Source organism: Polyodon spathula, chromosome 2 (assembly GCF_017654505.1).
Source record: "Polyodon spathula isolate WHYD16114869_AA chromosome 2, ASM1765450v1, whole genome shotgun sequence".
Classification (NCBI taxonomy): Eukaryota; Metazoa; Chordata; class Actinopteri; order Acipenseriformes; family Polyodontidae; genus Polyodon; species Polyodon spathula.
Genome location: NC_054535.1, coordinates 108,255,866 through 108,268,054, shown reverse-complemented (window position 1 = coordinate 108,268,054; position 12,189 = coordinate 108,255,866). Strand labels below are relative to the sequence as shown.

Below are 12,189 nucleotides of genomic sequence, written 5' to 3'. Positions count from 1 at the left end.
CTTTGATATCTCTCCGAGTGCAGAAAGCATACTGTCCCCTAGCTTCAACACCACAATGCAGTCTAACTGAGCTGTCCACTGTGGAAAGAACATAGAAGAAATCATCTTCTGCCTCTTAGCTGGCCCCTGTCCCCGCTCTCAAATGCCTCTCGCTGATTTGTGTACAGCAACATAGAATTCTCGGGCAGGTGAAGAGAGTCTATTTTCGGAGAAAGGGGTTGCTGAATGAGTTTGCGTAGCAGCTATAGACTACTGTACACCTCTTCATAGTGAACACCCCCATAACAAATTAAATAATAACAACCCTGGACGGTTGGAATTGACTTCCCGCTGCACAAAGTGCGTTTCGTAATCTCACAAACGTTAACAAATCCATGCTGACAAATCATGTTGCAGCTAGATCAGCCGGTCATCTAGCCTGAGCTTTTAAAACTGAAACGGGGCAGACAACAAAAACCCAAAGAATCCACTGCAGGGACGCGAGTCCGATTTCATTCTTTCTCCTCTCATGTAGAAATAAACAGTGATTAACTTTGACTTGTATTTTAAATGATGCATTTAACATTTAAATATAATGTGATTTCATTATTTTTCTTTTAGAAACACAAAAGTGTGACTAAGGTCGTCTCAAAAGCCTCTCTTAATTGGGACAGTCGCTTACAGTGGCTTGCGAAAGTATTGACCCCCCTTGGCATTTCCCCTATTTTGTTGCCTTACAACCTGGAATTAAAGTTGATTTTTTTTGGGGGTTTGTATCACTTGATTTACACAACATGCCTACCACTTTGAGGATGCAAAATATTTTTTATTGTGAAACAAACAAGAAATAAGACAAAAAAAACAGAAAACTTGAGCGTGCATAAGTATTCACCCCCCCAAAGTCAATACTTTGTAGAGCCACCTTTTGCAGCAATTACAGCTGCAAGTCTCTTGGGGTATGTATCTATAAGCTTGGCACATCTAGCCACTGGGATTTTTGCCCATTCTTCAAGGCACAACTGCTCCAGCTCCTTCAAGTTGGATGGGTTCCGCTGGTGTACAGCAATCTTTAAGTCATACCACAGATTCTCAATTGGATTGAGGTCTGGGCTTTGACTAGGCCATTCCAAGACATTTAAATGTTTCCCCTTAAACCACTCGAGTGTTGCTTTAGCAGTATGCTTAGGGTCATTGTCCTGCTGGAAGGTGAACCTCCGTCCCAGTCTCAAATCTCTGGAAGACTGAAACAGGTTTCCCTCAAGAATTTCCCTGTATTTAGCGCCATCCATCATTCCTTCAATTCTGACCAGTTTCCCAGTCCCTGCCGATGAAAAACATCCCCACAGCATGATGCTGCCACCACCATGCTTCACTGTGGGGATGGTGTTCTCGGGGTGATGAGAGGTGTTGGGTTTGTGCCAGACATAGCGTTTTCCTTGATGGCCAAAAAGCTCAATTTTAGTCTCACCTGACCAGAGTACCTTCTTCCATATGTTTGGGGAGTCTCCCACATGCCTTTTGGCGAACACCAAATGTGTTTGCTTATTTTTTTCTTTAAGCAATGGCTTTTTTTCTGGCCACTCTTCCGTAAAGCCCAGCTCTGTGGAGTGTACGGCTTAAAGTGGTCCTATGGACAGATCCTCCAATCTCCGCTGTGGAGTTTTGCAACTCCTTCAGGGTTATCTTTGGTCTCTTTGTTGCCTCTCTGATTAATGCCCTCCTTGCCTGGTCCGTGAGTTTTGGTGGGCGGCCCTCTTTTGCCAGGTTTGTTGTGGTGCCATATTCTTTCCATTTTTTAATAATGGCTTTAATGGTGCTCCGTGGGATGTTCAAAGTTTCGGATATTTTTTTATAACCCAACCCTGATCTGTACTTCTCCACAACTTTGTCCCTGACCTGTTTGGAGAGCTCCTTGGTCTTCATGGTGCCCCTTGCTTAGTGGTGTTGCAGACTCTGGGGCCTTTCAGAACAGGTGTATATATTCTGAGATCATGTGACAGATCATGTGACACTTAGATTGCACACAGGTGGACTTTATTTAACTAATTATGTGACTTCTGAAAGTAACTGGTTGCACCAAATCTTATTTAGAGGCTTAATAGCAAAGGGGGTGAATACATATGCATGCACCACTTTTCCGTTATTTATTTTTTAGAATTTTTTTAAACAAGTTATTTTTTTTCATTTCACTTCACCAATTTGGACTATTTTGTGTATGTCCATTACATGAAATCCATACAAAAATCAATTTTAATTCCAGGTTGTAAGACAACAAAATAGGAAAAATGCCAAGGGGGGTCAATACTTTCGCAAGCCACTGTATGCGTCCCAATAAAGCAGCGCCGACTGTACCTTCAAGACTGTGTGCTTGAAAATACCCACACATTCTTGCAAAGTCCCTCACTACCCCCTGGTGTGCATGGGGACACCCAAGCAGTAAGGGACAGACACTTTGTTTTGGAGGATTTCCACTCTCTGGATTTTACAGGTCCGCTACAATTTGAATACCAGGTTTTAAGTTGATGATAATACCAGGATAATCAAACAGAATTCCTCGACAGAACTACCAGCTGTACGATTCCAGACTGATGAGATCTGGTGAAACTGGGGCCCCCCTGTATTCTCAAAGCTTGCTTATATGAAGCGTCAGTTGTATTTCCCAGAGCGTTAAACGGTTAGACTGAATCACTGATTAATTAAATTGCTGTGGAAATACATACAGCATTAGAATGGTAGATAATGAGTTTACTGGTATTGGAGTTACTTGCAGAAACGGTTTCCTTGCGCTACTGTTTCGAAGCATGAAGAATTACAATTGTCGCTGCTTCCAGTTCTACTATGTTGGTCATATATTGCAGCTCACTCTGCACCACTGCAACTGTACAGACAGATCAAGCGAAGGGCCAAAGTTGTGCTGCAATATCACTGCAAAGTCACACAGCTGTGCTGGCACTGCTTTGGACTGTTTTGGGGTCCAGGTGATGCAGGGTTACACATTAACCATGGCCCGGAGCCCCGGGGCCGGTAGAGATCGCAGTTTGGCCGGTAGTTATGAAGCACCACGGTTATCTTTAACTAGTATATATTAGTGCACATGGTTTCCGTTTCACGAATCCAGGAAAATGGGCCAGTGTGTCAAAAAACTGAACATTAATTTACAAACCATTTTTTAAAAACATAACTACAAACTAACCCTAACTTTCCCGCCGCGCGTCAGATTTGTTGTACAGTCAGACTCCGAGACTGCACACTGAAGTGCTGTGCTGGGACTCGTTCCCGCGGCAAATCTTAACTAACTAAGCAATCAATAAGCCAAAATGAAAGCGCTGAAATCAATAAATCATAAAGAATGTAATTATAGCCTTGTTTGGCATCAGTTTCCCAGACATTTCGTTGACATCACATCCAGTCTCACAGTAAGATGTCCCAATGGATACTCAGATACTTGAATCTACTTACCATCCTTTTTTTAAGTTACATCAAAAACCGTCATGAAAAAAATATATAAATATATTTGGCCAGATAAAATTGTATCTGGGCCAGTAAAAACACTAGCTCAGTGGCCCGAGGGGCCAGTAGTTAAAAATCTAAACATAGACCCCTGTGACGGTTGTGTTTCCTGGAGAGACAGGGGTAAGTTTGCCCCCGGAGCGCTACATACCCTGCTGGGGGGTCTCTTGGCCCAGGAACCAGGCCGTGCGCACGTTGTTTTTGCGGGGGTGGAACCGGCTTGGCTTGAAGAACCCGGCGGGGGGGCAGACGTGGAGCCGCAGGGTCACCGAGCGCTCCTCCTTACCTGGGGAGAGAGGTAGAGACACTGAGTCTAGGAAACAGCAGGCAGCCTATAAGGCAATTTGTTGCAGATGACATTTTTAAATATTTTTTCAGTGTGAATAGTTCGAGCTGCCTGGTTCACACAATCCCACCTAGCGCCTGGCATCACACAGTGCGTTTCGACTGGGCCGGACCTTACCGAGTGGAGTGAGTAGAAGGAGGGGCCGCAGGTGGTTTCCATGGTGATAGGTGAAACGCAGGTTGCCGAAGGCGTGGCTGGAGGACAGGTGGTGCGCCAGGCCGGTCAGGTACAGCGCCCTCTTGCGGTGATAGCGCTGGTTCAGGTAGTCCTTTGGGTGCAGGATCTTATAGGGGGATGGAGGGAGAATTATTATTATTATCGTTATTTTAAAGAGCAAGTAGCAAGGTTCCGAAAAATTTAGCGTTCCACGTCCCCATGTGTTGCTACAACTGTTTAACCCTTTGCTGTCCATTTACTCAGCGCTTGTCAGGTCCAATTTATTTTCACACGCACTGTTTAAAACATTTTTTTTTAGTAAAACAAGTTCAAAAGGCATTGAATCACAATTCGCTGTATGTTTCACATACCTCTTTATAGACGTGCATACTGATAAATCCTCTCCTGATCACTCGTTTTATCACCAAACTCCTCAATAATGCGATCCAAGTCATTATTTTATTACTGTAACATCTCAAAAATCTCTGCAAATGTCCGTGATATTCTTTGAGCGCTGGCTGCAGAAGCAGCTACCTCCTTTGTTATGTCCGTGTTATCTCTGGAGAACAATCGACTAGACACCTGTGCTTTATGTCTTTTTGATGATGTGGGACAGGGTCCGACATTGAACTGGAAAAGGTTAAACAACGTACCTGTCATGTTTCTTTTCATTGTTAACATCCTGACAACTTTTTTTCAAGTTTGCTTTTCAAATTGAAACTGTCATTGTGGCCTTCCTGATTCTAAATTACATCGGCGCCAACTGGTTCAACAGGCTTCAGCCAGAGTGCTGCCTCGCACACGGCACTCACAACCTGTCACTCCAGTTCAGAAATCACTGCACTGGTTCAATACGCTTCAGCCAGAGTGCTGCCTCGCACACGGCGTTCACAACCTGTCACTCCAGTTCAGAAATCACTGCACTGGTTCAATACGCTTCAGCCAGAGTGCTGCCTCGCACACGGCGTTCACAACCTGTCACTCCAGTTCAGAAATCACTGCACTGGTTCAATACGCTTCAGCCAGAGTGCTGCCTCGCACACGGCGTTCACAACCTGTCACTCCAGTTCAGAAATCACTGCACTGGTTCAATACGCTTCAGCCAGAGTGCTGCCTCGCACACGGCGTTCACAACCTGTCACTCCAGTTCAGAAATCACTGCACTGGTTCAATACGCTTCAGCCAGAGTGCTGCCTCGCACACGGCGTTCACAACCTGTCACTCCAGTTCAGAAATCACTGCACTGGTTCAATACGCTTCAGCCAGAGTGCTGCCTCGCACACGGCGTTCACAACCTGTCACTCCAGTTCAGAAATCACTGCACTGGTTCAATACGCTTCAGCCAGAGTGCTGCCTCGCACACGGCGTTCACAACCTGTCACTCCAGTTCAGAAATCACTGCACTGGTTCAATACGCTTCAGCCAGAGTGCTGCCTCGCACACGGCGTTCACAACCTGTCACTCCAGTTCAGAAATCACTGCACTGGTTCAATACGCTTCAGCCAGAGTGCTGCCTCGCACACGGCGTTCACAACCTGTCACTCCAGTTCAGAAATCACTGCACTGGTTCAATACGCTTCAGCCAGAGTGCTGCCTCGCACACAGCGTTCACAACCTGTCACTCCAGTTCAGAAATCACTGCACTGGTTCCCTGGTAAACTCAGGATTGATTACTACTTATAAGGCTCTTCATGGTTTTGGGTCTTTCTATGTACAGGAAATGCTGGTGCCTTGTGCTCTGAGTCGCAGCTCGAGATCAGTGAATGTAAACTTGATAGTTCCTAGAAATTTTCTAAAATCAGGAGAGGCGAAGAGGGCCTGTAGGTACTCTGCTCCCTGCATTTGGAATTGCATTCCCTGTCATATCAAGAACGCTGGCACAGCCAAATCTTTGAAATCAAATTTAAAAACATACTAGTTAGTGTTATCTTATTTCTTAATGTAAAGTGCGCTATATAAAAGCAAACTGCATTTTATTGTACTGTACCTATTTTAAACTAGTTTTCATTTGGGAAAGTCTAGGTTGGAGGTAGGAGTTGGAAGTGTTTTTTTTTTTTTTTTTTTTTTTTTTGCAGATAACTGCACTGCTGCAATGGTGCAAGACAGTTCTCAAAGGTGTACTCCACACTGAGACAGCTTTGTGCCTTTCACTATGCACGTGCAATTACAATTGTTCATAATATGCTCCCTCATTATAATGCTGTAGTCTGGAGCCAACAATTTACAGCTGCATGTCAGGCTAATTATTCAGGCATATAAAGCAGCTGAAATCAAAGACACTGCATCACAGATCCTGCCCCCACTCGTTCTGTATTGAGGCGGTGCCTTTCTTACCGCTGGCATGGTGACGGCCAGGTCCACATTGACGTCAGGTTTGGAGCAGGTGCCCAGGGGGTAGCTGCCCACCAGCTTGACAGAGAGGGGGGGTGCCATTCTGAAGCGACCCTTCACAGAGTAGGGGACCTGCAGCAGGGGCACCTTCACACCACGTGGCACCCAGGCCTGATCACTCAGCTGGGGGGCACACCAGGGCAGAGGGGTTAATATCCAAGCAATTCAGAGTCCTGGCTCACAAGATTCTTAAGCAGAATAAGCTCTATTTCAATAGCACCATACTGAATTGTTGCTGAGAATGTTACAATGTAATTGCAACTTCAGAAATGCAAAGTATTAATGCATTATTACAAAATATATATTTCTGCGATTAAACTACAGAATCAAACCTTAGCTACTCAATACTCAATAGTGCTACATTCAGAAATACTAAAAGAAACCTAATAAACTCGGTGACAAACATCTCAGTGATTGGAAGACTTTTTCAATGTCCTCAAGACAACATTCAGGACTCAAAACATTTTAATTTATTCAGTTTCTTCTAGTATTTCTGGCAGGCGTAGCATGATTTTGTGGTTCAAACCCTAAGGAAGGTGCATGGATTTTACAGCAGGTCAGACGGCTGACCCCTTACCTCTGTGTCAGTCGTCTCAGGGACACTAGCCAGCAGCGATGTCACTTCCTGCACGAGCGAGTCGATCGTCTTTCTCCTCCGCTCAGAAAGAGTCACTTCCTTCAGCAGCTCCTCCATCTGCACAGCAAACACACAGTGCACAGCGATTCAAACAGGATTATACAGGAGACACAGAGCAGGGCGTGTCTAACAGGAGGTACACCACATTACTGGGGGGCATTTTAGATATAAAGGAGATTCAAACAGGTAAGAACTACCATTTCAGAGGGACCAGAGACAAATACACAGGACATTAAACGCGTGAGGCTGTATCCAGGACACAGGGCTTGCATGCATCACATACAAGAGATTCATACAAGCAGATGAATTTAAACTGGCCAGGCTATGAAAAAGTGTACTGCATAAACCCACTGTGAGAGGTGGCAAAAACCACAAAAAAAAATTAAAAGAAAGGGAAAGGGGTCCGAGCGTATTGAGTGACACCCAAGATTAGTAACTTATAGGAAACCATAAGGACACCATTCCCCAATTTATCATGCATGAAATACTGAAATATTAAACATCCTCAGGCAGTGCCTGGTACTTCAGCTAGTGTGAATATATTCTTTAAATATATCTAAATATTCTTTAAATATACGCTAAATCAATACATTTCCATACTACTTATTGTTACACCCTGTATGTACAGAACCTTGTTTCTCCACCTTCTCTCTTCTTTTTATTTCAGTGTTAACACTTCAGATACACTGCTGCATCCCGGTGCCTTTGCTGAACGTCACGTGGTTACACATGAAGACAAAGTACAGCATGTTGCAAGACCTTAAACAGAACAAACGGGGGACCAGTGGCAATAACATACAGCAAATACTGCTAATAAGAACTAAGAGAATTCATTGTAAAACCTTGTTAGGGACTCCTTTAAACAGTCCTAACCAGGACCCACTGACTGAGATACCCAGGACCACCCTGAGTGGCCTCAGGAGGCCGAGAGGGAAGGGCCGGCTCTCACCTGCATCCTCAGCAGGCTCGAGTGGAACAGGCTCTCGGTCTCTTGCAGGCGGTTCAGCTCCTCATTAGTGGGGGGTTTGTACAGCTGCTGCTTGGTCAGTTTGACAGGCTTCAGGACCCCGTCCCCCAAACTCTTCCCCTGAACACGGCTCCTCTTCAGCGGACCCCCAGGACCACCGCTCCCCTCGTCTCCGTCCTCCTCCTCCTCCTCCGAGGGGTCCGACAGCTCCTCCTGGGACACACACACCAGTAAATATTTATGAACACAATTCCGACACTTGGCAGAGGTGCAATCGGTAACTCATTCCCTAATGGAATATCAGGCAGGTATTAATCAACAATCATCATTCGGCACAAGAGAACACTTTACCATATGCCTCATCTTATTTTGGGCTGCAGAGAACACAGAGCTGTTATGCAGGGACATTCCTCAACTCCAGGGCACGCTCACACTGGCAGCTTCTGAACTGGAACCATTTACTGCTCAACTTTAAACTCCTGGGGTAAACTGTACAGTGTCAGTCAGGGATGGACACAAGGCTACCATTGCACAGCAACTTGATCCATTCCTGGTTTTACTGCAAGTATAAGACGACACACCTGAGCGGTCTCCATAAATACTGTGGTTAATCAAGCTCGTATTAAAACCTGGAATGGGTGGTATAACTCACAAGCAATGGGAGTCTTACTTGCATCCCGCCCTGCGTTACATCAAAGCTAATGCGGTAGTGCATCTCTCTATCTTTCTATACACACACACACACACACATATATATATATATATATATATATATATATATATATATGTATATATATATATATATTTTGCACTGAATAACTGTTGGGTTCTGATAGTCGTATTAATAATAGTCCTATCATTTAAACCCACATCTCTGAAATAAACATTTTTAAAATGCAGCATTGTGCTCAACTGAACCCAGACTGTCTACGCTCACTGGTCTTCATTATTAATTATGATCACATCGTACCTCGTTCTCATTCTCCGTCACCGCCGTCTCCTGCCCTTTCCTCTTCATCTTCTAGTTTATTGCGATATTGTTGTTTCTGATTTGGTTTTGGTTGGTATTTTCTGCTCAATCTCGCTTCCACAGGTTTGGGTATCAGACTCACATGGAACACACACGTGGACAGTCTAGCGCACTTACACCGAAACCGCCTCCCTCGCTGCACGGTCGCTCGTTGTGATTGGTTTAACTGAGAGTTCTGATGGTCCTTGATGTCCCCGCCCATTAAAGCTTGGGTGCACCACACGCTCCAGTACGGCAAAAGATTGCGCGACTCTTCCTCAAGTCCTGGCACACGTTGTACGGCAGGCGGAGTCTCTGAAGTCTTGCACACGGTGTACGGCAGGCGGAGTCTCTGAAGTCTTGCACACGTTGTACGGCAGGCGGAGTCTCTGAAGTCTTGCACACGGTGTACGGCAGGCGGAGTCTCTGAAGTCTTGCACACGTTGTACGGCAGGCGGAGTCTCTGAAGTCTTGCACACGGTGTACGGCAGGCGGAGTCTCTGAAGTCTTGCACACGGTGTACGGCAGGCGGAGTCTCTGAAGTCTTGCACACGGTGTACGGCAGGCGGAGTCTCTGAAGTCTTGCACACGGTGTACGGCAGGCGGAGTCTCTGAAGTCTTGCACACGGTGTACGGCAGGCGGAGTCTCTGAAGTCTTGCACACGGTGTACGGCAGGCGGAGTCTCTGAAGTCTTGCACACGGTGTACGGCAGGCGGAGTCTCTGAAGTCTTGCACACGGTGTACGGCAGGCGGAGTCTCTGAAGTCTTGCACACGGTGTACGGCAGGCGGAGTCTCTGAAGTCTTGCACACGGTGTACGGCAGGCGGAGTCTCTGAAGTCTTGCACACGGTGTACGGCAGGCGGAGTCTCTGAAGTCTTGCACACGTAGTACGGCAGGCGGAGTCTCTGAAGTCTTGCACACGGTGTACGGCAGGCGGAGTCTCTGAAGTCTTGCACACGGTGTACGGCAGGCGGAGTCTCTGAAGTCTTGCACACGTTGTACGGCAGGCGGAGTCTCTGAAGTCTTGCACACGGTGTACGGCAGGCGGAGTCTCTGAAGTCTTGCACACGGTGTACGGCAGGCGGAGTCTCTGAAGTCTTGCACACGGTGTACGGCAGGCGGAGTCTCTGAAGTCTTGCACACGTTGTACGGCAGGCGGAGTCTCTGAAGTCTTGCACACGGTGTACGGCAGGCGGAGTCTCTGAAGTCTTGCACACGGTGTACGGCAGGCGGAGTCTCTGAAGTCTTGCACACGTTGTACGGCAGGCGGAGTCTCTGAAGTCTTGCACACGGTGTACGGCAGGCGGAGTCTCTGAAGTCTTGCACACGGTGTACGGCAGGCGGAGTCTCTGAAGTCTTGCACACGTTGTACGGCAGGCGGAGTCTCTGAAGTCTTGCACACGGTGTTGTACGGCAGGCGGTGTCTCTTAAGTCTGCCAGTCTCGTTTCCAGGAGCTCTTGGAGTTGATTAAGGAAACAACACACCGCAGCGCCACAATTATACGACACGGGCAGTAAAGCAGCAGTGATTCCAGTACCTTTAAACGCGACATTGAGTGTTGGGCTGCTGCTTACCTGGAAGTAATATTCCCTTTTCAAAGAGATATGACTGTGATATTATAGGTATTCGAGTCTGGACGATATCGGCATTTTATGACGTGGTATCGGTCTCTTTTTTTAAACGCTTTAAAGTGCACAATTACCGTATTGCCGCGCGAAAAGGCGCACAATGCTTTGCACAGTGAGTGCGCTTATACGCACTTGCTTGTCTGCAGGCCGGTTGCAGAGATGTTAAGGGTTGACTGTCACAGAGTGATCTTTTCCAGCTGGTGTGCTGTCGTTGCTTAAGGCAGGGCCTCTCATCTCTGTGCAATATTAAACAGTGTACATTTTAAATTAAACTATTAAGTGCTGGTTGGATTAAAAACCTGGACTGCTGGGGATCCCCAAGGACCAGTTCTTTAGTGCCACTTGTTAAAAGTGTACACTTAGAGAAGACAGTGACTTTTTACATGATTACTTTCACATTGTAGTGTCTACAAACTGCAGCCAAGTGTGAGAAATGTGTGCTGCTCAGATGTGTCAGACATCACAAGTGAACTTATCGCTGAGCGCATGCACACCCTTGGAGACATGCTTTTGGCCTGAGTTCTTAGATTTGGTTTTAATGTAGGTTTTCATTGTTGAAAATGTTAATTCCGTTACAAAGACAGACCGCGATCGATGTAACGAACCCCGGCCACAGTGATTGTTCTGGTTTTTTACCCTGCTAGCCTCGTTCTGGATTGGCTCATGAATATTTATGAGACAGAATTAAGAGTCTTCTATGCTTGCTCTTTCCAGTGAGGCCCCAGGTGTTGTGCTGTCTCTTGCAAAGCCTGAGTAAAAAGATTTTAAATCTTTAGCTATTTCTTTTATTCATAATGCGTGAGATAAGCTTAGGAATGCGTGCGTGAGATAACACGCTAATGCGTTAGTCTGATGCTAAATGCGTAAGACTTGTCTGCAATTGTAGAACATTGTTGCACCCTGGTCTTGTTACTCGACCGATTCTGCAAAAACCAATGGAGTATTGTCCATATAAATGTAAATAACAGACTGTATACTGAGGGAATGTAATAAATGTATATTTACAGAAAGGTTTGTGTAAAAGGGTTTGCTTTATAACAAAAAGGATTAAGTTTGAACATTTCATGAATAATTAAGCAATCTAAGAAATTGTGAGGTGCTGGAATAAATGTAAACAAATGAAATGGTGTGTGTGCGTGTGCGTGTGCGTGTGTGCGTATATATATAATGACAACAGATGGACAGATAAAGACCTAATTAAGATTTTATCCTATTAATTCAAATTCACTGGGATTTTATTTCAAATATTTACTGACTCACATTCACTGAAACAGTTATCCTGCTTGCTTATTCATATTCATTATATGTGCTGATATAAGAATGGTATCAGGTAGAAAAGACAAATTATAGACAACTGATAAATGCTTGCTTTTACATGTAATCTATATATACATAAGCTGAGATATTATCTGAATATTATTGCTTGCTGAGATTAATATACTGACTTGTGCTGTATTGATATGTTGATATTAATCTTCTTTTCTATTTGGATACAGTATTTTACTAACTTTTTGATAAAATGTATAAAAGATATAACAGTGTTGCATGCTTTATTGTTCAGTT

General features: G+C 45.2%; 1 protein-coding gene across 1 annotated transcript in view; it reads right to left on the bottom strand.

Annotated features, from left to right (window-relative positions):
- Positions 1 to 9,152, bottom strand: part of LOC121327397 (nucleolar protein 6-like) — a 55,748-nt gene extending 46,596 nt beyond the window's left edge. The window contains 6 exon segments of the mRNA XM_041271432.1: positions 3,641 to 3,775; positions 3,953 to 4,118; positions 6,326 to 6,505; positions 6,960 to 7,076; positions 7,969 to 8,199; positions 8,957 to 9,152. Coding sequence (XP_041127366.1) covers positions 3,641 to 3,775; positions 3,953 to 4,118; positions 6,326 to 6,505; positions 6,960 to 7,076; positions 7,969 to 8,199; positions 8,957 to 9,004 — 877 coding nt within the window. The 5' untranslated portion in view covers positions 9,005 to 9,152.
- Between the last annotated feature and the right edge of the window lie 3,037 nt (positions 9,153 to 12,189).